This window comes from Tauraco erythrolophus, chromosome 5 (genome assembly GCF_009769465.1).
Source record: "Tauraco erythrolophus isolate bTauEry1 chromosome 5, bTauEry1.pri, whole genome shotgun sequence".
In the NCBI taxonomy this organism is placed as follows: Eukaryota; Metazoa; Chordata; class Aves; order Musophagiformes; family Musophagidae; genus Tauraco; species Tauraco erythrolophus.
In genome coordinates this window covers 14,693,948-14,718,697 of record NC_141469.1, presented here as the reverse complement: position 1 = coordinate 14,718,697, position 24,750 = coordinate 14,693,948, and the positions used below count along the sequence as shown (strand labels likewise).

At 39.4% G+C, this 24,750-nt stretch overlaps 1 protein-coding gene across 3 annotated transcripts in view; it reads left to right on the top strand.

The window, feature by feature from the left end:
* The first annotated feature begins 286 nt into the window (after window positions 1-286).
* The window catches only part of INPP4B (inositol polyphosphate-4-phosphatase type II B), a 282,937-nt gene continuing 258,473 nt past the window's right edge, over window positions 287-24,750 (top strand). For all 3 annotated transcript variants that reach the window (XM_086612544.1, XM_086612542.1, XM_086612543.1), the window contains exons 1-2: window positions 287-398; window positions 3,100-3,158. In XM_086612544.1, coding sequence (XP_086468670.1) covers window positions 287-398; window positions 3,100-3,158 — 171 coding nt within the window. The remainder of the gene's footprint in view (window positions 399-3,099; window positions 3,159-24,750) is intronic.

Here is a 24,750-nt window from a genome sequence, read left to right as displayed (position 1 = left end):
TTTCTTGGAAAGTGTGTGGAGAGAAGATAGCACCTATGTTGCTTTGGGTTTTTTCCCTATTACTTATGCTGCTCCCATGCTATGAAAGCACAGTTTTTGGAGTGCACAACTGAGTCGAAATCACAATCGACAGTAGCATCTCTTGTTTTCTTTTCTTTTGTTTTTGGTGTTTCAGTTGACCTTCATATCTGCTGCCTAGATCTTGCTCAGCTTCAACAAACTAACTAGCGTCATCATTGTCCTCCTCCATCTTTTACTCATCTTCATCCTCTTCCCTGGCAACCCCATGAGGTTCAATGCTAAAGATCTCGCTTTGCTGGCCAGGCGACCGGCTGGTTGTTTTGACAAGGAAGGAAAACTGAAGATTTGCAGAGTGGTCGGGGATGAAAAATTAATAGGTAAAAATGACTTGCAGTGAAAATTCCCCGTGCTTGATGTGCATGTTTGCTGCAGTTGTCGGCTTAGTTTCACTAATCGCACACACCTCAGAGCTTTCAGTTTTCTTCATTCCTGATGCTTCAGTGGTGTTAAATACCTTTCTAAATAAAGAAGTTTAAAGCTAGCTCTTTAGTTTGCTCAAGTTTTTGAGTTTCCTTTGTTGTGTACGTGAGAAATAGTACTCAATCTTTAACATTATTATTATTTTTTCATGTGAAGAAATATTGTTTTTTACTACTAGTGACTGCTGAGTCATCAGTCATTAGTTGCCATATTTGAAGTTTAGATATCCAGTTCCTCAGGACCTGCCCCTCCCACCCCCAAAAATTGTATTCTTTTATCATTATAGATTTTCTATGACTCACTTCCCACCTCCTTTGCAGGTTTCTTCAGGCTTTTATGATCATTTTTTAAATGTCTTTCAGTTTCCAGTAAGCTCGAATAAATGTCTGTTCCCTTGGTAGCTGTTAGGAAATAGCTCCTGTTTAGCTGTAAAATCAGTCCTAATAAAATAATTTCAGCAACAGCAAATGTTATTTTCACTTGTCTCAATTGATCTTCATTGTGATTATATTTACTTTTATTTTATTTAAACGAAACACAACCCAGTACAGACTCAATTACAATAAGGGACTGAAAAATTGTGTGCCACATGTTCAGAATATTTTAAATGTTTTCTGATGACAAATAGCCAGAGTTTCCTGGGGAGGATACAGCAAACTTTTGGGACAGGGTACTAGTAAGCATACTCTTCTGACTGTTTTGGAGCTCCTCAACAGGATTCTGTCCCTGTATTCTCATTATAGGCAGTATATCAGGCCCTGTCCAGTGAATATCTGATGTGTTTGAGGATATTGTGGATTTTTCTTCATTTACGAATATGTTGAGTGATAATGTTGCTGCTAAAAACTTGAGGTTGGCCAGAGACAGACCCAACACGGTTCTAACTTAGTATCGAGGGCTATCTCTGGCATGGTCAGTGGTGGTGGATTCTAGGAAAGTGTTTAAGAAACTACATGTGTAGGATGCTACTATTGCCCAGTAAATCCTTCTGTCTCCTGGCAATCATATGATGACCCCTGTAGAGGAGGGTCATTTCTTTCAAGGCATTTCAGACACTATATGTACTATTCACTGGTAGACTTGTCATCGTTAATCTGACTAATCTTTAGACTTGCTTACTTTTCACACTTAGGAGATAGTAGTGACTGTCTCAATCCTGTATAAAAATATCTTTTATTAGAAAAAGCTGCAGTGTGAATGTGATAGGATTCCTTCCTTCTGCCTGCAGGGCTCTGGAGGGTGGAATTCAGTCTCAGCAGAGTCCTGTACTTTTACAGTAAAAGACCATACTCGGATCTGATAACTGTGTTTAGATTTTCAGTTGGTGGATGTGCGTAAATTTGGTACTTTCTTTTCAGTATTGTTCTTACACTTTAGTAGGTCTGGAAAGAGCCAGGATCTTCAATTCCTTTTCTAAAAAAACCCTGGCTTATTGCTGAAATCAGTTATTTTTAGTCCCAGTGCCTGTGAGTATAAGCCTTCCATTTTCTTGTGGGAGGAAAAACTATTCTGTTTTTTATATGTTGCCTATTGAAACATGTTAATCAAAATTATCAAGAGGAAAAGAGTTTTATTTATTCACTGTAACAAGACATCCTTATGGTCAGCATGTCTCTCTGTCTCATTATGTCTATGTGGCCAGCTTTGAGGGAAGTACAAAAGTGCCTTAGGAGGCAGCTGTGGAATAACATGGCCTTAGAGTACAACAGTTCTTCCAGCTCCCTAGGACTTTGAGGTTGGCTGCTGTCTGGAGACAGAGGATTTCGTGTGCCCTCTTGAAAGTAAAACAAGAATGTCTTGTGTAATAACTTTGCTTGTTCTCCGAAGAAATGATGCAGAGTTTGTCTAAAGAGATCATGTTTGTATGTGAGATACACACATACATGTATAGATCTATAATAGATGTATCTGTATCTATAGATAAATATAAAAGTGCTTTTTTAAGTAGAAAAATACTGCCTTTTTAAAAATGCCTGGTTTAGGAAGAATAGCTTTATCAATTTTTTTGCCCCACTCATCAACAGGGAAGTTGTGAAACATTCCCTGTTAGAAGTTTGATTGTGTGCCTGCATATGTGTATAAACACAAATACGTTATTTCCATTGATTAAACACTTTTAAAAAGTGTAGTAAATTAGTAATAGCAAAGTGACTAGATAATAGTGTCTCAATTGCTCGCTTGATATTTTCTAAAAATTGTAAATTCAGATTAGCATGTTCTAATCTAAGTGGAATAGTACATGATTTTGTGCCTTAACAAGGATTATGTTTCATCTCTTGAAAGCATGGAAGCAAAAGCCATTCCTTACTAAAGTGGCTGTTTCTGGTCCCGTGTGAGGAAAAAGGAGAAAAGCAGAGAGAACAGTTGAGTGTGTGCTGCAGTCACCAATTGTCTCAGCTGCAGAGTGGAAGAAACCTTCTGGGAAGTTATTTGGCATTTAACAGCATGTTGTACATAGGCATCTGCTGAGTGAAGCTGGCTATTTTGGTTAATGATTTTCTTTTCTGACCTTGATAACTAACACATCTTCTTTAAGAAGCGTTTAATATGTGAAGACAAAAGGTTGTTTTGATTAATCTCTTACTTCTTTGCATACAGAACCGAGAGAGAGATGGTGCCGACTGAAAGGAAATCTGCTTTTTCTAATGAAAAATAAGGTAATTATTTTTCCTACTGCTTTTCTTGATGTGTTAGTTTAATCTGTAAGAACTTGAGTAATCCTTTTTCATGATAGCTATTGGCATTGTGTGTTTAGGGATGAAAAAAATATCTTATTAGAATAGTAGAGATGAAAAAAATCCATTGTTTGCCTTCTATAACACTAGGTGTTCTTCATGATATCAACATTCTTTAGCTGAATCATAAACAGTCTATGGCCAGGTTCTGCTCATAACATACATGATCTAAACCTAGAATTACTCCACCAAAACCACTGGAATAATGAAAGCAAAATCTCACAGCTAAACGAGGTATTGTGGTAACATTAAAGATGCAAGTTCAGATCTCTACTGCAGTTTTTTTAGTGTGGTTTTGTGACTAAATTTGTTATGATAACTGGTGTTATTTTATCATCTCTTGTTGTAAAGAACAATTATGCCTAGAATGAAAGGCCTATTAAAACAGGGTCTGACCCTGACATGCAATGCAAGTCTTGCAGGAGTTGCTGAGTGCTCTCATTTGCCATTGGCTTTGTTAGCAGTTGAGGCCACTTGTCCTCTGGAAGGAACAAGTGTTAAGTGTGGAATTGCTCTTTTTCATATCCTTTCTGTCTGATATTATGAACGCTGCTGCTGTTGTTGCCTGAAAATAGCACTGGATTGTAAAGAATAGGGGGTAGTATGAAGCTTGAGACGCTCACCTGTTAATGGTAGTATTTTAGAGTTGGCTCCTCAGATGTTTTTATGCAGTTTAGACCAGCAGTTGGATGTCAATGGTAGTACTACTTGACAGATTGGATATTCTGTTTGAAAGATCTTTCAGTATGATCTAGGGGTTTATTTGAATATAGTGATGAATGTGCATATATGGTATACTTTTAAAGTAGTATTTGCTTTCAAAGCACTGTTCCAGAGCATGCAATAGATTTCTGTATGTATGCAAACAAAATGAGACACAAAGGTTTCTCTGGCTTGAGTTTCATGTGGCTTTTACCCTTGGCTGGTAAAAGGACCAGCAAGTTTTGTGTAGGTAAGAGCAAGCTCGTGGCCACCCCTTTGTTGCATGTGTTACCTTTCTTCTGTATGACTCGCAGAAACTAGTTTTAGTAAAGGGCTTTGAGTTTCAAACGACTCTCTGCGACATCTTCCTCGAAGTGTCCTATTGTCATGGGAACCTCTGGCGTTTTGTACAACAACTTCAAGAAATATTTCGATCAACTTTGCACCTGTGAAGAGAAGAGTAAGAGTTTTGCTGAAATCAAATGTAGCTATTAGTTTAATTCTCTAAATTTCCAGAGCCAGTGTTACTGGACTAGAGGGTTTAGCGTGGATTGCTACTCGGGTTCCTATGGTGTGTGGTGGATTCTTGTGAGGGGTATTTTTTAATGCATAGATGAGGTGCAGATGAATGGAATGAGGAATAGGTGGCAATCTCAGTGGGTTGGTTGATTTGCTGGTCCAACTAGGTCCACTCTGTCTGTTCAAGTGCAAAGCTGTATTTTGAGAAACTTGGAGGATGAGATGTGAATTAATGATGTGTTACTGAAATGATGTAGGCTTGCGATGAGCAAATGGGAATTCCCTCTGTAATGCTGTGGCTTAACTGAACCAGTTAAGTACTTAGGTGGGTGATTTTTGTTTCTATGTCTAGGTCATTGCTAGAAAACTGCATCTCATTCTGGTTTTCTTGTTTAAAGAAGTTTTCAAAATTTACATGTTATGGAAGGAGCCAGGAGATTCGACAAACTTAAGCTTATCAAAGAGATGGCTAACTTGATGAATGTCAAAATGTTTTCAAAAGGTGATTTCACCAGGTACTTTAATTAGGTAGGTCACAATAAGAGAACAGCTTGAAAGCTCAAGTTGGACAAATTCAAATGATGATGGCACTATGACTGGCCACTGAAACCAAGGTGAGCTATAGTGGGTGCTCAATCTCAAAATGTCACAACTTAGTAGGCTTAGTAAGAGCCCACTAGTGATTAAAGGGCAGTGACTTAGAATAGATCAAACTAAATGATGTAGCACTTCCTAGTCAGCGTATATCCTAGGAATTTGTGAAACGGTCATTTTCGGAGTCTGTCTGTTGGTACTATAAAGGATAGTTTCTCTGATGAAGAATCATCTTTCTTGAATCTCAAACCCCTGTTTCAAAGGATGCGATTTATAGGCAGACTAAGTAAAAAGAAAGCAATTTGTCTGCTGTGAGGACAGAAGGGACTGTATCCTGTATTTGATTTTTGTCCTTACTTCATTCTAGAAACCTGAAGCAGATGCTTGACATGAGAAATCATAGTTTGAATTTTGGCCATGTAGTTTGCCAGTATAATAAACAACCAAAATTAGTCTTATCATAGAAGTTATTAAGCATCTTCAAGAAGTGTAGTTGCCAATTTTCTGCTTTTTAATATCCTTTTGAAATCTTTCCTAATTCAGAAAATGTAGTGTGTGAAAGATGTAAGCAGAACAGTGCTGATGAAGCCGCATTCCTATTTTTGTTGCTGGAACCTGACTTGGCGTATGGCTTGACATGGAAGGAAAGTAACTCTGTTTTGGAAGCTCATCAGAATGCGGAACAGTTAAGTCCAGAAGTCACTGTCATGAAATGAAGACTGATTTGCTGCTATCCATTAATTGCTGTCAGGGGCACGTGCGTGTCTGCGTATACAAATGCTTACAGTTTAAGGACAGACTCTCATTCTAGTTCAAATGTACATAAATTATACTGCTTGTAAAAAAGAATCTTCTCTATGAAATTGCAAAGGATGCTTCCTGACTTATCTATGCTGTAAATCTTAAGTAGTGTGACAGTACATTTTCACTATAGGCAAAAACGTGGCTTATTCCTCCACTTTATCATATTTGTATGCAGCAGAATAACCTATTAAGCATGATAAGGACACTTATTTCCCTGGCCCAGCAGCAGTGGGTTGTTTTGGACTTGGAGTGGGCTAAGTAGTAGACATACTTGGAGGCATGAGGCACAATCAAATATCTGCTCGTGTTAGTGAAACTTCTTCCCTTTGTAGACTTCAGTGTGGTGTCCATGTGTGGTTCTGTGTGGTGTAGGTAGGTGAGTGATTTTTGATTTTTTTTTTTTCTTTTTGGTGTGTGGGTTTGCTTGTTTCTTATTTTTTTGGGTTTTTTTTTTTGATTGGTTCCCTACCATATTGTATTGGTTGTAGGTGGCAAAGTTACGGTAGCAAGGGGTCTGCAGGAGTGGCATCTGTGGGAAAAGCTCAGGGCCTCTGCAATAGATCCACCACAGGACACAGTTGTGACCTTCAGCAAAACAGGTGGTGCATCTGGGAAAATGTATTTAAGAAAGAGCAAAACGCTGCACAGCAGTCAGAAAGTGTGAGAAACAGCCCTGTAAACACCAAGGTCAGAGAAGGAGAGGAAGGATCTACTCAACTGCTCTAGGTGCAGGAGCAGATGTTTCCCTGCAGCCTGTGAAGGAGACCATGTGGGAGCAGGTGGGTATACCCTGAATGGTCTGCAGCCTGTGGCCAGCCCACACGAAGCAGGTTCTCCTGGAAGGAACTGTAGCCTGTGGAGAGGACCCATTCTGGAGCAGGCTTTCAAGGTCTGCAGCCTATGGGAGGGGCCTCATGTGGGAGAAGGAGAAAAACGTGAGGAGGAAGGAGTGGCAGAGGAGACTTATGGACTGACTACAACTCCATTCCCTCTCTATGCCACCTTGGGGCTGGGTAGGAGGAGATAGAGGAGCTGAGAATGAAGGAGTAAAGTTGAGCCTTGGGAAACAGGGGGGCGGGAAGAAGTTGCTTTAGTTCTTGTTTCGGTTTCTCACCATCCAGGTCTAGTTTAATTGGCAATAAACTCAATTTTCCCCAGATCGAGTCTGTTTTGCCTGTGATGGTAATTCGTAAGTGATCTCTCAGTCTTTGTCTTGACCCACGAGCTTTCAAGTTTTTCTCCACCAGTTCTGTTAAGAAGGAGGAGTGAGAGAGCAGCTGGGTGGGTGGCTGGTAGCCTGCCAAGGTCAACCCACCATGGAGATGATCCTCTGTGGAAACTATATGTTGTTAATACCTTCCTGTGTGAAGTTCCAACAGCTTGAGTTTATGTGTGTAGGCTTTCTGGCCACCTCTCAGGAACTGGCAAATATGTGCATTTGTATCCTATGAGACACCGTTCATATACAGTGCTTTTGAAGGCAATAGTTTTGAAACTGTGCTCCCTAAAGCCATGGTTAGCAGTGACTGAGCTGGAGAACCTAGTGCATGATGGGTTCCGGAGAGAAGTTTGACATCATGCTGATCTTGGAGCAAGTCTTACAGATCCGAGTCCAAAATATTTAAAAGTAGTATTATTAGGTAGTGTTTCCAAAGCAGTTGAGGTTTGTAACTAGAGAGTGATATGTGCTTCACCTGAAGAATGTAGGTTATTTACTTATTTACTTAGATTCTACCCGATTCCAGCTTGGTAGATGCTTTCTTCCAGAACTCTGCGAGTGGGAAACAGGGCGGAAGATTGCTGGGCAACAGTTGCTCATGTGTATAGTAAGCATTAAATACTTAGTGTTTTTTTTTTCCTGTTGGCATAGGAGGGGACTTGTGATGACAAGTTTTTCAGATCTCTTTAGGGATTGCAGCATTGTGGACTCATTTTGGTTTTAATTACAGATAAGAATTTACAGCAATGGTTTTCTCTTGTAATTTTTTTTAAGAACAGTGCATATTTTTATATCAAATGTCATGTTATTTATGTTTTCTGTTCATCATTCTTTCAGAATAATTTTCTGGGTTTTTTTCCAAGACAGAAGTAAACAGATTACTTTAACCTTTCTCAATCTCTTTTAATCCTCATGCCAATTCAGGGCTGGATTCCGTTTTTTCTTTTTTCCCCTCTTGCTCACACACCTGTAGTTAAAAAACCTAAGCTGTTGTTTGCTGTACATGTGTGAATTTGGAGTGATTGCTACTGAAGTAGAGAAAGAAACTACCTAACCCATCTGTGGTTCATTTTCCCATATACTAATATTCCCAAATGGTAATGCTTATACTTAGCCAGTTTTGTAAATTACTTTGCAATCTACACATAAAAAGATACACTAAAAAGTACAATTATGTTTTTGCATCTCAGTAATAGCTCCAGAGGGCCCATTATGTTTTATTGAGTAAATGTTTTGACATTTCTACTTATTTTTGAATATGTGTTTAGGAATTTATTTAAAAATGGATTTTTTTGATCAATAGTCTGTAGTGGATTCTCAGGAGAGTCATTAGTGTCTATTGTGTAAATCTTTCTTAGCTTGTGGTTTAATAATGCTATGGAGGTAATCATTCCAATCTGTTAGGTCAGTTTGTCCGTGCGCTGGCTCAATAAACTCAGGCTGCTGTTGTGTATGAAAGGTTGCCTTTTCAGACTTTCCTGATGTATTGATTTTGAAAAACTATCATGTAGAAGGAAAGACGTTTAGTTATATGGATGACCGTATTTAAAATAAAAGCTGGTTTGAGTGCTGAAAGTATCTTAAATAAGCAGTTGTTTTCAGTCATAAAATTATAAACCTGTGTTTTTTTCTCTAAACAATCTTGTTCAAGCAAAAGTATATGGCATGTTCTTACTGTGCTGAATCTATATGCTTGTTTCTTAACCCCCCAAAAGGAAAAGATTTATATTGAAGTAATGACACTTATCTGCACAGGTGTAAATTGGAATGCTGTAATAAACCTAATGCTGGAGAGAATTAAGTAAAAGGTGGTGAATATTGAGACTTCTCCTTGTAATGAATTACCTTTCCTTAGACCGAATGCATTGTTGGGTTTAAGATTTTGTAGACAAGATTAATGAGGGAATCTCAGTGGTTGTGCTGCCAATAATGGGAAGCTTTCTCGCAATGTTTGTGAAAGCTTAACATAAATTATGTTGTTACAGCATTTATCATGAGTGTAATGTATTATTAACAGCTGGCAGAAAAGCCTCAAAGTGAGATTTCAGATTGACTCATAAATCAATAACCAGAGAACCATGTGCAAGGTAGAAATAATAGAATAATGACATACTTCTGAGGTTCTGATGTGAATTATGCTGTAATGCAGCTGTGCAAATGTTACTCAGATTTTCATGGCACAGTTGTATGTAAGTTCCGCCATAAAAACGTGCAAATGTGTCAATGAATCTTCTCTGCAGTCAGGTAGGCATACACAGTGTATTTCGGCATTACAGCATAGCTGTATAGCTTTAATATTTTCCTTTCCAGTTTGATATCTTTAAAATATTTTTAGTGAGATTGCTTTATTTCTGTTGAAGCTGTGGAGCCTCTTGCGCTCTGTTGGACTATGGGGTTTTCTGTGTGTGTGGTTTAGCGTTCTCTAACTCAGTAATCTCTCCAGGGCATCTTGAAATAAGTGTCTCTTCTGGCTAAGGATGTACTTTTTATAAACCGTTTTTCAGCAGTGATTTCAATTTTCTAGAGCATGCTCTGTATCAGTTTAAGTGTTAAGATCTGAGCAGCCAGAATAACTGTTGCTGCACTCTCAATTCCAAAGCAATGCTACAATGTCATTGCTGATGCAGTATTGAGCCAAAACCCACATGTATGATATTGGTTGAGACTGTGTTTAGCCATGTCTGTAAGCTGAATCTTATATCTGTAATATAATAACCCTTCAGTAGGTTTCAGTGAAATATGCTGTTGCTGTGTTGGTAAGATTTGGATTTACAGTAGGAAGTGTGCTAAATAGAGAAGGAAGCAGAAAATGACCAACCTGTGGCATAGGCAAATCTAGAAGCTGTATAACCCCTTCCATGGCTCGGAAGTCTTTAGTGTGCTTCTGAACTTCTCAGCCTCAATCTTACGTGTACTTCTGCCTGCACTTAACTGCGATGAGGGTTGTCCTCTAGCTGCTGGAATGAGGGTTTTATATCTGTATAAACATAAGTTAAATATCAGGCAGTGTTCAGTTAAGAACGCAAATGAATTTGATTGTGTTGAGAGAAGAGATGTCGCCATGTGGGCTTTTCACCCTGCCTTAGTGTAAGATATTTTGTCCTGTTACTGTAGTCATGTGTTCAGGTCACTGAGATGTCTTGTATGTGTTTGAAGTCCCCTACTTATGCTGCCCCTATTTTTAAATAACCGGTTGTGTTGCTCCTTAAAGGCATTTTAGAATGCTTCTTTGTTTGCATGCCTTAATTTAAATAATAGATTTTTCAAGGTTTCTCGAGGTTTTTAGCCATGTTGGGTTGGAGGATGCTGTGCAGAGACAGCTATGCTAGTTGAATGCTTTAAACTCTAACCTTAAAACTGCATTAAGCATGATGTACATAATGCCAGTGTAGTGTTAGGAGGGAGGAAGCTGCTGTTTTCATGCTGCTTATGAGGAGATAACATGGGGACCGTGAAGCTGCTTGGAGTAGTTGGGACAGAACAGTAAGTAGACAAGCATGAACTTTTATTTCTTTGGTAGCCATTTCTCCGAAGCAGTTGTAGTGCTGACCCAGACCCATGTGTTCTAGGAGTCCTGCAGACCACTGCAGTCTCTGACACCAGAATGCCACATCTCCTTGGGATAGCAAGGACATGCTGAGCTTTTGTTACTGAGAATCTGTGCAGTACTGCTAAGGTGCATGTGCTGACTGTTGTTGCAGCCTGCTTTCCAACAGTACTTGAAAATGCAATTTCTAACCGTCAAGTAGTGAGAATAATTATTTGCTCCTATTTTTACTATGAACTGAAAGACTTGCTATCTCCTTTTCCAGCTTAATAGGATCCTGGTAAGCCCTACTGCCTCTTTGCCATCTTTGATTGCCTCATTTACCTTGCTGCTTCTCCTTCCTGCCTCCAGATATTACTGATGTGCTCTTTAGGTAGTGAAGCCCTCCCTTCCACTGCTGTTACAGGCAGACCTTTCTTATAACTTGTGCTTGCTTTGATAATTACATTCCATCTCCTGGCTTTCTCTGTGTCTACTTTCATCTCTTGCTTAACTTGTTCCAGAATGTCTTCCTTTTCTTTAGCTTTTTCATGGCATAAGCGTGCTTTAATCCTTTCTTTTTTTGTGCCTACCTCCTTGACTTGCCTGTTTACTCAGCCATGCCCATTACTCTCTTTGATATCTGAAGTCTATGCTACTTTGTTTACAATGTCACCCATTGCATTTCCATCCCAGCATCCTCCTGGGCCTCCTTGCTATCGCTTGCACTCCATAGGAAGAGTCTTGCTGGTTTTGAATAACCTCTTCTGAACAAGAGCTAAGCAGCATCTCTCTTGTTCATGCAACTGTCGACCACTTCGAATGCTAGTTTACCCTCTGACTGCAACTCCTTTTTTCTTCTGGCCATTCTCAACTTCTTCCTTTGACTTTATTCTTTTTGGGAATTCATTATGTACTGTACCTAGAGTTGAAGTATATATGAGGAAAAATGTAGCTTAAAACTGCATGTTCTTCAGTACTAAACTGCATCTAGATGTACCTCAATACCTGCTTGTCCAAACTACGCTGTCATCTTGCCTTTCAGAGACGTCTTCCTGGGCATTTAGCCGTGAATTCAATTTCAGTGGGAATCAAAGACCTGCTTAATCTTTCCTGTCAAGTTCTTGCTCCCATTGCTTTTGATGGCTGAAGTGAATATCACTTCTCTTCCTGCTACTCATACCATGTTCAGCATTGCTTTCAATAGGAATGTGTTTCTAAGAATTTGTGTTCTGGCTGTGTCTGTTTTGCAGATTAAGATAGACTACTCTTTCCATATCTCTATCACCTAAAACTCTGGGCTGGGATAATCGTATTTTGCTTTTTCGTTTACTGAAACATCTTTCTCCTGATCCTTGGGAAAGACGAGATTTGGTTATATCCATTAGAGCTCTTGCAGAAATAATTTGCCTAGGCTTTTGTGGTGTTTTTTTTTGACTGTTAGTCTTTCCTTTGCACCTGACTCTGGCATCCTTCCTTACGTAAACTCTGTTTTCACTGTGAAGATTTTTTCCCAGTCTCTGGTACCTTACCTGTTCTGCATTTGAAGTTCTCCTGATTCTGAGCCATGTCTGACACACAGTACCTGCTTTTGTAGATCTGTGAAACCAACAAGGAAGTACTAAAACAAGACACTTATTAAAAAGTGTAATCTCACTGTCTTCCTTGAAGTTTTACCATTACAAATTTTCTTTGCTATGATGCTCATGAGAAGTTCACAAAGATAATGCGGTTTGTTGAATGTTCATTGGCTCTTGTGTAGGGTAACGCAGGCTGGCGTGTCTGTGGTGTATAAGCTCTCAGGCTTTCTTGTGTTTTAACATCTGTGTTCTGTATCTATTGATAGAAAATATCATAGGGTCCTGTGATCCTTGATCTGTTTGTAAATGCTCTGGTGATATATATAATCATTTAATCAGGGTAAATCACTGAGTTTGTAAGTATTATCTAATGGAATTAGCTAGATTTCTTTATCATTGTTTATGTTGTCCAGTATTCCTGCAGCAATTGGTATGTTGTAATTATATAATATATGGAATTGCATATGTTACAGTTACATAATTGGCAGTAATCAAGCATCAATCTTGTTTAGAATAGGTAATTGTGTAGATAACTGTATTTAACAAAAGATTATAGCGTATCCCTGTGTGGTCTCTCCCGGTTCACTGGCTCTTGCTGTGTTCGGTGCTGCAGTGAACCCTGTGGTGGTTCTCAAAGAGTGCGGATCTGGCAGATGTTTCTGTTGGGCAGCTTCATGCATGGCTGCAGAGACTCCTGGGGCTGAGTAGGCATTCACTGTTTGAGATGAGTTTGCAAGAACCAGACTATATCAGCTTCCATAGCTATTTTGGGAGGCTTGGGTGACAATTTTTGTGATGCAAGCTATGGCTTTGAGATGACTCTACAGCTGTTTGATTTTGGTGAGAGAAGGCCTGATAGCTATACTGGAAACAAGGAAGGCTTTGAAAGTCTGTGTGCAAGTGCTGAGTGGACAATGTGTTGCAGTTTCTAGCTGAGTAGACTGCAACTAAAATATTTGGCAATTATCTCATTGAGTATTGGCTCTTATCAGCTTCTTACATGAAAGAAACCCAGGGATGGAGGAAGACTAATAATACTAGTGGATTAACATGCTACATGAAGTGACAACTCCTGCTGCAATCTGTGAATCTGCACTGAAGAGAGTCATAGAATTATTTGTGTCGGAAGGGACCTTAAAGATCATCATGGAAATGTCTTGGTTTGTGTTTTGAAGTATAAGTTACTGTATTGTTGGTATTGACTGTAGCTGGAAGAGCTGCTTGGCCTATGGAGCTGTTTCACTTCCTGACACATTCTAGTGAAGAGCTCCCTAGGAAGATAAAACTGTATCAAAGCAAGCACAGAACAGGCACTTTTGATTATGTTGCTCTGAATTGGGATATTACTTTTAAAAGAAAATATTGTGAAAAAAAGTTCAAGATTGATATTTGAAATATTATATCTTATGTTTCTTTAGTGCTGAGTGACTAGTAGTCAAAGGAGGAACCCCTCACCTTTTATTTAAAAAAAAAAAACAAAACCAAAGAAAGAAAAAAAAGAAAACCCACAAAAAACACCCACTACAGAAGACAATGGATTGCATCACTTTTGTTTAAGTTAGTAAACCAGTTTGTCAGGATGCTCTTGCTAAACTCTTCCTTCACGGAAAGGGGTCTGTGCCTCATACAAAGTATCACGCTCCATTATCCTGTTGGATAGATCATGTCGCCTGGCGGATAGTTTGTGCGTGCTGGGCTCCTCTGTTGTCTCATTTTAGTATACAACCTGTTTGAAGTCGTTGTATGTGTTGTTTATAATGGAAGCTGTCAGCAGATGGCAGCAGCCATCTCTTCAGATGATAGTTTTAGGTTACCAGCCAAATAAACATTTTATGCTAATGTTAACTAATCCTAAGAAAAAAACACTCTACTGAAGTAATTCACTGAGGGCAAAACTTGCTCTTATTCTTGGCATAAAGCAGAATTTTGAAGCCACGGGCTACTGATTAACCTTGTCTTGGACTTTTATAGAATCATGGAATTGGTTAGGTTGGAAGAGACCTTGAGCAGGATGATGAGAGAAGAAGGGAAGCCAGAGGAGTCTGTGTACAGCTAGAGTCGTCTTGCAGCTGCAAAGTGATTGATGGCAACCAGCCCAAGGAATTAATGGGCGGAGCCCCTTGAACCATCAAAGATGATCATCTGGCTAGTTTCTGCCTGCCCTACTGTATGCTCATTAGTGAAGGCTGTATTTAGCAGAGGGGAGGAGAGGAGCTGTGCATACATATACATACATCAGAGTGCTGCTTGTTAAATTCCATCCTGGGTGATCCTAAATAGTGTTGTTTGGGTATTTTTTATTTTTTCTTTTTTTTTTCCTAGTGCTTCCTACTGCAATGGCTCTCAAGTTTGAGAGCAGCCTGATCTACACCATATTCTCTGCCCCTTTAGGAAATGAAGCAAAAAAGGTTGGGGGTTTTTTCTGCCCACATCCTTTCTTTTCTGCCTTTTTGAGCAGGGTGGAACTTAAGTTGTGCTATGGCTGCTGAAAAGTGCTTCAAGGAGGGGCTGTTTTCTTCCTATTGAGGGGCCTAACTGTGACCCAGCTGCCATGACATGGTTGCAGTAGGGATGAGGGGTGACCTCTGTGTACCATCTTCGTGTCAGCATGGGGATGAGCGTGGTGAGGACAAGGTCTTGGTCACACTGGGACCAGAAGGTGTTTTAGGATGGTGATGGGAAGGGAAGGGAAAGAGGAGGTCAGCTAGATAGTGGTGAAGGGTTGCTGTGCTTCCGCAGGCTCCTGGCTGTGCCCACAAGAAAAATGCTGGGTTTTATACCTATTTTCACTCTGAAATTTAATGAGATTTTCTTTTTCCCTGCATCAGTCCAGTACCTCTAATTTATAAGAAAGGCTGTAGTGGTATTCTAGCCTCACGTTTGGTTTGGCAGCAGCTACTAATGACTGTTCAGGACCAAACGGTGCCTTCTCCTTCAATATCGTCACTAAGCACTGCTGTTTACTCTTCCCTTTCTCTTTGACCAACCCTGAGAAGTGAGCTGCATTCTCCACAGCGCCATCAGACCCTATTTGCTGAGTGACGATGGCTGATTTTAAGTCCAGTGTTATAAGAGTGATTATGTGTTTTGTGAAACGCATACAGTTTGCACTTATCGGCACTGAATTTTATTAAATGTTTTATCACTTGGTGAGGATACTGAGACCCTGTAGCTTTGCCTTCAGGTTTGGGTCTCTTGTGTTGGCATTGGCAAATGTTACCCCCTAACTATACACATCCTTGTTCCTGGGCATCTGCTAATGCCAGACATCTGCCCTTTATGGCTTTGCAGTGTAGTTTTTCCAAGTAATTGGTGAAGAAACTTGTAAAACTCTATTTAAAAGAAGTTAATGTATGCTACACCAATGCTTCTGATAACTCTAACAAGTTTGTGACGTGTGACTTCTTCTACAAAGCCCGTTAACTCTTTTCCTTCCTATTAATATTTTGATTTTTAACTTTGTCTCATTTTTTTCTGTATTATGATTTCTATTCGTTTGTCCAGTACAGAGGAGTTCTTCAATAGAAAGATATGAAATCTCCTATTAGCTACCTGCTTGACTGGTGATAATCGTCACAGCCGAGATTGGCCTGGATATTAACCTAATGATTTTTTAGGGTAAATTAAAGACTTTTTTTCTAAACTGAAAAGTTACCTACATTAATCAAAAACTTGCACTTGATAATGCTTAGAGCCTTATCGTAGCTACCCAATAGAGATTCTTTAGAAGTGAAAGTTCGGGAAAACAACCTGCAGCTCAAGTCATGCGTACACCATTATCTTTCATATCAAGAAGGAAACAATGACAAATCTCATTACTTTAAAAAGAATTTCTAGGTTTGGAAGGGTTAGATTGTATGGTTTTGTGGGTGGTGGGTTGTGTTTTTCCCTGTTTTCAATTGGTTTTTTTCTTAGATGGAATTTTTTTTGAGACTTAACACCTTGGTGGCTTTTTTGGTGGTGTGTTTTTGTTGAGTGTGTTTTATGGGCTTGTTTTTAATCACATGTATCTGGCCTTTAGTTTTTTCTAGGTTTACTCAAGTTCTTAGACTTTGGCTTGTCTTGACTGTTTAAAAAGTCTGTTTGTTTGATATCTGTAGACTTGCCAATGATCTCTGCTTTAAAGCAATATTTATAAAGAATAGAACGGATGTGGAACACGAAAGCTCATGAAACAAAAATGGGTATCTATGTGCTGTTTCAGAAGGGTATAAAAGCTTTCCTAACATAAGAACATTCTGAGGTATTCCCATGAGAGAAGAGAAGCCTCAGCATTACTAATGATGTCTCCTTTTTATCACAGCCTAGCATACTAGTGCTAATGGATCAGCTCTTTAGAGGATGACAATTAATTCTATTTCTGTTAAGTGCATATCAGATACTACCACAGCCTGGTACCTGAGTGACGAGCTCCTTTGTCCTACCAGCTTCAGGTGTTTTGATTTCACTGGAGTAGAGATTACAGGATGCAGCACAGCTGCTTTGTTGAGCAGATTTACGAGTGATGATGAAGAATCTGCAGCTGTTCACTCAGTCTCCTTTTTTGCAAGAGTTATTTTGATGGTGGTGGCTTGTTGATGCACTACGAAGTTGAGGTGGAAGGAAAAAAAAATAATTTCTTCCTTTAAAACAAAAGAAACCCAAACAAAAATCCCTCCCTTCTCCAAAAATAGCCAGGAACATACCACAGTTTCAAAATGAATAGGTGGAACTGCTCTTAGCTGATACAGTCTTTGATTTTATGGATATCTCCTAGATACATAGTAAGGTTAAATAAACAGACTTAAACTCTAATGGGACATTTTGAGGATTAATGTCAATTTAGTCCAAGGGCCTAATGGGATTCAGTACGAGGTCAATGTGTTTGGCATTTTAGAATGGATTTTAAGAAAACAAATACAGTGTATGATGAGTTTTTACTGAAGACATTTTCTGTGTTTGAGAGCAAGGCTTTATCAATGGTCTGGTAAGTAATCAGTGTTACTTGGTCTGGGTTTTATCAAAGCTTTGATAGATTCTGTTTTGCTCAACATTATTTTAACAGCTGTTTATGGCCATCTCAAGCAACTCCAAAGTTTATTAGCAAACTGATTAATTTTTTGAAATACATGCAGCAGTAAAGAAATGTAATTACTCTTTTTTATTTAAAAGTGAAAATAGCTGAAGAGAGAATGAATTAGGGAGGAAGAAGCATTAAGGTACTTCAGGTTTTCCTGGATTTATCCATCCTCTTTTCATATGTATTGACCCTGTTTTCTTTTATTCTTTTGGGAAATTTTATATGGTCTTTAAGGAGTTAGGACTTAAGTCTGGAACACTGAACACATGGCAGCTACCAGAAGACAAGTTATTTAGAGTATTTCTGACTTCCTCTGCATTTCTCTTTAATGAATATGGCAACTTTCGTCAGGCTTATGCCAAGTACTTTGTGTTCCCTGTGTGGTGGTGTGGTTTTTTTTTTGATACCAGTCATTGTTTTCTGATCTGTGGTGTGGACATAGATGGAGGTAAAGTCTACTGATTGATCCTGCAAATCTCACTGGATGCTTTAAAGACCCATCTTAAATTTTATAAAGTGTTTTAAGATATTGGTGCTGGTTGTGTTTTGTCTTGGAATCTTTCTTGTTGTAGTCACCACTGACGGCAGTATGATTGTGTTAAAAAGGCAGGATCTGAGACTTTTTCTAGTGCTGGTTGGAACAAGCTGGACTGCTCTTCTTTATTACAGTTCAGTTAACTTGCCTACAGGAAAGAAATAAACCAACTTCAAACCACTAGTATTAACTTATAGAATGAAGTAATTTTAGGGTTGAGAACTGTGCTGAGAAACTAGGATACAAACAGAATTCCTGTGGTGAAAAAGTAATTAATAATTAATAATTTAAATAATGACTTGAACAGTCACTATTAAAACTTTGCATTTTTTTGAATAGTTTAGATAAACACTGAATTGAAGGAAAAGGAGTATGGTTTTAAACACATACACATTAAAAACTTTGAAGAATTATTTGAAATGCCAAATAGTCTAGAGTGGGGAGAATTGGAGGTGGAAAGTGATAGGATGAGAGGAAATGGCCTGAAATTGCACCAGGGAAGGTTTAGATTGGATATTAGGAAGAAATGCTTCACTGAAAGGGTTGTCAAGCATTGGAACAGGCTGCCTAGGGAAGTGGTTGAGTCACCATCCCTGGAGGGAATTAAAAGACATGTAGATGTGGCACTTAGGGACATGGCTTAGTGGTGGACTTGGCAGTGCTGGGTTTATGGTTGGTCTTGATCTTAAAGGTCTTTTTGAACCTCAGTGATTGTATGTGTCAACAAAAGCTTGAAAATCTGCGGTGCTCTCTCCATGCTGCAATCCAAAGGTGTGCGTCCAGCTTTTGTGAACGTAAGTGTAGCTGGCTGGCTTGACGTGGTGGCAGCAGAGCTGTAGCAGCTTGGTCTTCAGCCACCAGCTCTTCACCAGCCAGGGTCCTGGGCGAGCTCCTGGGCTCTTAGTGGAGAGCCAATGAGCCCTGGACCTGGACTGCTGCCTGGATGTGTCCTGTGTGGCACTGTGAGTTGATGCTGTGAAAGGCTGTTCCGTTATAGAAAAGGCACCGTAGGCTAAGTCATAGGCTATTAATAATAATCAGAGGGCTTAAATACCACTGAAGTTTGACCTTTGTAAGGAAGCTTGATAGCCTCCGCTAGAAAACTTATGCAGTCTGTGGCCTGGAGAGAAGCAATTTTTTTTTTTAGTTTGCTTTTATTTGACATATTACTTGGGTCTGAAATAAAAATGATTTTTCTTAAACTATTCTCTGCAGAGAAAGAAGATTATTCTTAGGAAAAGCAGTACAAATAAATATGTTAAGTTTTACTTGGCAGATTTTAAGCGAGGAAGAAAATACAGTTTCTTCCCTTATCTCATCTTTGTAATAAAGTGTAAAGCTTCTGCTTGATTTTTGTTTTTCTGTTTTTTTTGTTTGTTTTTTGTTTTTTGCTCTGCCCTTCCCCATCCAAGCCAAAACCAGAGGATTTTTTTATTTTAATATTCATGGGGACCAGGTGGTAGAGCAAAAACCTTCATGCATAGTTGTCCTCTAATTTGTTAGCTGTCTTCCTTAAGCAGATTCCCTTCATCACCTAGACTCCCATGGCTGTAGCCAGAGCTCATGAATTTACCTGTTAGTCTTTGATCCAGTCTGGGCAACCACAACTCCTATTGCTGTTTCCTGATGTAACAGACTTGGCTTTCAAGTTTCAACCTGATGCTCATTCAGACTTTGCACACTCATAAACTGCAGCACTGTAACTAATTTTACTTAAAGTTGAGCTACTACTCTTCCATTGTACATCTATTGATTTTTTGGGTTTTTTTGACAAACTATTCACATCAATATGCTACTGTTAACAGAACTAATAGTTTATTTTCTAGAATAAAACGAATAAGGATTTTTCAGTCGTAGCAGAGAAAAATTGGGTAAGAAATCATTGAGACATTATTTGTGCATACTTACAAAATGAATGCATGAGTGTTTTAAGTATTCCAAAAACTTTAATAAAAACTATTGATTAGCCAACAGTGCCAGAAAAGGCACAAGGAAACATCTAAAATCTTGATCTTAATTTGGATTAAAATGTATGTTTCTTGAAGACAAATGCAAAAGCTTTATATTTCACCTGAACAAATTCCCCTTGACCTGGAGATACAGGTAGCTACCAATCTGTTCACTTACTCTAGACTATTACATACATTGATATGATGTAAAGCTTTAGAAAGATTGCATAGAATAACTCTTAAAAATTGTCTCGGTTTGAAAAAAAAAAAAAACAAAACCAGAGGTCTGCTAAGGAAGGCAGGAGCCTCCCTCGAAATGGAAACTGTAAACCCCCTCCCTCCGAATTACTAAATTTTGAAATTAAAGGGCTCTCAGGCAAAGATATGGGAGTAGAAATAACAGTTCTTTACTGGGAAGATTAAAGAGAAGGGAAAACAACAACAACAACAACCCAAATGCAACAGTACACAAAAAGAAAAAAAAAAAAACCAGAAACCCGCTGACAGAGTCAGAATACGACCTGACACCCTGCTGGTCAGGGTGCTGGCAGCAGTCTGATCAAACGGTGGCTGCGGTCCTCCTGCAATGGCAGACGTGGCTCCACAGAAGCAGCGATCCTGCCGAAGGGCGCGGGCGCCTCCGAAGGGCCGGCGGTGCTGCAGATGGCCCGGTCTTCCTCGAGTGGCTGCTCTGTCCCAAGTAGTCCAGCAGCAGCCCGAAGCGCCCGTCTGTCTCCCCCGGTGACTGCCCGAGCCCGACCACCGCCGCCGCCCCTTTCCCGCGCGCCCCCGGGTGCAGTCCCCAGGCCCGCCCTCTCCTCCCCCGCTGGAGCATCTCACATGGGGCCGATGTTGTTCTGGGAGTCTGGCCGCAGATCCTTGATTGCCCATCAAACAGAGATGGCTCCTGGAGGGAGTGATCCACAGTCATGGGCAAGGCATTGATGGCCCATTAACAGAAGACAGTCTGGGAGGAGGAGGCAAGGGAAACATTGCCCCACCTGGTTTCAGCAGCTCATGAAGATGGTGATAGAATACATACTTTTGGGCACATCTTACATCATAACCTAGGACAAGATGTTTGGGGCAGGTTTTCCACAACTCATGTATTAAACAATCTGGCTGTGTTTGATCCGTGGGGTTGATTAAAGCTTTCTGTACACATCAGTGAGCATCCAAACTGGTTGTTTATCCTGGAGGGGTGCGTTTTAATTGCACCTGTTCCCATTCTGGTCCACTGATGTATTGTATTTCTTTCCTTATTGATAGTTGTAGTCTGACTACTTGCTGTTATGTGAGGTCACATGCTGGTCTTTTAAGTAAGTTCACATCTGAAATGTGCTGAATTTCTCTGGAAAGAACAGATGTCTCTACCTTGTGGGTCTCTATCTTGTCGAAAAATTGATCACATTCCTCCTTGCATGCCCCCCTCTTGCCCCTGGTAAAAATTGCTAGCAAAAACCTAGGATGAGTTTTTATACTTCTTCAACAATGTGTCCTTGTTTATTCAGTGATACTTTACTTTGGTGTTGAGCCAGGTTGAATGAACATGAAGACCTCTTAGCTTAAAGCAGTGTGAGACCAAAAATGAGTGTTGTGGAGAGGACTGTGCTATTTGCCTTATTTTCTATTTTTTATTCATGATAACTCTGTTTTTTCAGTGTCTGTGCACCCTCACACCCCTGATCCATAGCAGATGCAAGTACCTGTTGTCTAAATCTGCAAACTGTCAGTGCTTTTAGCCTCTACATTGCTATTTTTGCATTTGAAAACTTAGTTCAGACTGCTGTTTGGAGAGAAATGTCTTGAGTTTGTTTCTGCTTGATGCTGGAAATAAGATGGCTATGTGTCTGACCTGCTAATGCTAACAACCTTGTCATCTTCCAAAACCCAAGAGAATCTGTGAATATTCTTCAGAGTGTTTTCTTTAGCTGTCACATAAATAACAGGGAATCCAAACTTTCTTTGCATACACGCAAGCTAATTTGAAAGTTATCAGCCCTATTCTACACATGCTTTTCTGTTGAATGGAGGAACAGTCTTTGAATTCTTTTTTCAAAAGAGGTTTTGAGTACATGTTTTAATTTACATAAAGTAGATAAATCGAAGATGGGGTGGAACGATAATTAATTTCATTTCTTAATTGCTTATCTTTTTTTTGGATTATATACCTTATTCCCCACTTTCCTTCTAGAAGGTGTTTATCTTTTGAGTGTAAAGCTCAAAGCTGAGAGAATCTTTATAGTGATCATATTGCTGCTTAGCTGTATTCCTAAACCAGACATTTGTAGTCATGTGTTTTAAAACATTCTTCCCTGCTTACTGTGTAGAAAATCTAACCTGAAAATTTTTTTCCTGGTGCTAGGTGCTACCTAAATTGTCTGCTGTCTTCTAGGACAGTCCTGAAGATATACACTGAAACTTGCCAAGAATATAAAGATAACCTTTTGGCTGAATGGTGAAATAATGAATCTTGGTCATGACAGCTTAAGATCTCTGAATTTGACTTTCTACGCCTCCTCTTATTTTTATGGGAAAGCTAAAATATCACTGTCCACTTTTAAAAGATATTAAAACTTTGCCTATTTAAAGATAGGAGCATATTGTGTCAAAGTTAGAAGTGGGTTTTTTTTAGAGCTGTGCAGCAAAAAAAGGGGAAAAAAAGCCTAGTATTGAGTCTTGTATGTGATCTTTGTTTATTGCTTAAAGTTTCCCCCAAGGGTAATCTCTAAATGTTTATTGTTTTTCAAAAAAGCAGTTGTTTTTTTGTTTCTTTTTTTTTTCCCTTAGAACAACCAGTGAAATATGGAACAGTGAGAAATATCTCCTCAATGAAGTATTGTTCTGAAATGTTGCTGGCTCATTCTCTTTTCTTTCCAGTCATGCAGGAATTCCAAAACTGCAAATATTCAAATGTTCTACTTGTACAGGACTATATATTTTCTTATACAAAGTGAATAGGAGACTGTTGAAGGCAGCCAGCTCTTGCCTATTAAGTAATATTGTTGTGGCTTGTAAAATGGGAAATGGAATATCTGAAACTGCAGCTTTCATTTTGATGTATTGTTGGCTGTTACAACTTTCAGAATTATAAAAGACATCCTTAAGTATGAATTGGAGAATAACATCAAGGGAAAAAATGTTACTTTTTGGCAGTGGTTTAAAATGAATTAAACTTTGGAGATGTTTAGAGTCAGGTGTTCCCATTTTGATTCACTCCCTTGCATTAATGTATCCCCAGCATTTTGTCTTGTGAATAACCTTTTCCATTTCAAATTGAAAAAAAAAAAAAAAACAAACCTGAAATTAGAGAGGCAAGGCCTTTTTTTTCTCTTTAACTCTGAAATAGGAACATTTTCTGGTCCCATAAGTGAGCTAACAGTTACAAATGGGGAAGGGGAGCAGAATTTGAGTGAGATGTTCTGTAAAACTGGAATAAACGCAGAATTTTCAATTAACTGGTAAAAGAAGGAAAAAATGGTATAGTGGTTTTGTGGTGTTTTTTTTCTTGAAAGATTCAGGGAGGTGTGTGTAGGCGGTGTTTGTGGTATGTGTGTTTTGGGGTTGGTTGGTTTGTTTTCCTGGGCAGCAATGTCAAAAGAGCTGCCTGTTTTCTGGATTGTGAGATCTGAAGGCCGTAGATATTGCTGGCCTTAGGCCGAACCACCCTTCAAGACCCATGTAAGCCATGGGCTCTAGCTAGAAATTGCCAAACTGTCTTCATGAGGAGTTTTGCTTTCCCTAGATAAGCAGATTGCAACAAAGCCTAAATTCTGTTGAGCTCTGCTGAACTGTAGCCTAACATATTTGTACATCTAGAAGATTAAAGTAGACTGCTTTGTAACAATTTCCAACCTCCTCAACATACCAGTGGAAGAAAGTGAATGGCATGATGGCCATTTCAGTGTGAATTTGTGTGCATCTATGCAAACATACACTGGAAATTGGAAGGAAGGTCAAGACTGTTCTTTCAACTTCTCTCGCAGTAGTTCTCTGTGATTTGATGTCATGAGAGATCTTCTGCATCTGGATTTCTCCATTTAATTAAAAACCAAACAAACAAACCATCAGATACGTGGTTGTGGACCTGGTCATCTTTAAAGCAGGGACACTTACGAATGTTGGTGTCTTTAAAGTAATAAGCTGCTTGTCAAAGACTGCTATTTCTCATTTCATCTGAGGAAGAGTAGTGCTCCTTCGGCAATATATTAGTACTTTACCTCCATATTGCTGCTGAGTATCAGTTTGTGATTGTGCAATATGCATAGATAAACTTAAATATGGATATGATGCATTAATTTTGTAAAATATTGTGACTAATCAATGTTACTAATTTTACTTTCATGACAAAAATAAAATAGAACATTTCAGTTGAAAGGGACCTACAACGATCATCTGGTCCAACTGTCCAACCAATTCAGGGCTGACCAAAAGTTAAAGCCTGTTAAGGGCATTGTCCAAATGCCTCTTAAACACTGACAGGCATGAGGCATCGATCACCTCTCTAGGAAGCCCGTTCCAGTGTTTGACCACCTTCTTGGTAAGGAAATGCTTCCTTATGTCCAGTCTAAACCTCCCCTGGTATAGCTTTGAACCATTCCCACACGTCTTGTCACTGGATACCAGAGAAGAGAGCTCAGCACCTCCCTCTCCACGTCCCCTCCTCAGGAAGCTGTAGAGAGCAACAAGGTTGCCTCTCAGCCTCCTTTTCTCCAAACTAAACTAGTGCAAACTCCTTAGCTGCTCCTCATAGGACATGTCTTGCAGCCCTTTCACCAGCTTTGTTGCCCTCTGGATGCATTCAAGGACCTCCACCTGCTTCTTAAATTGTGGGGCCCCGAACTGCACAGAGTACTCAAGGTGAGACAGCACCAATGGTGAATACAGCAGGATAATCACCTCTCTTGACTGACTGATGACACTGTTTGCACTCCAGGATGTGGTTTGCCCTCTTGTCTGCCAGGGCACACTGCTGACTCACATTGAGGCTGCTGTTGACCAGCACCCCCAGATTCCTTTCTGCAGGG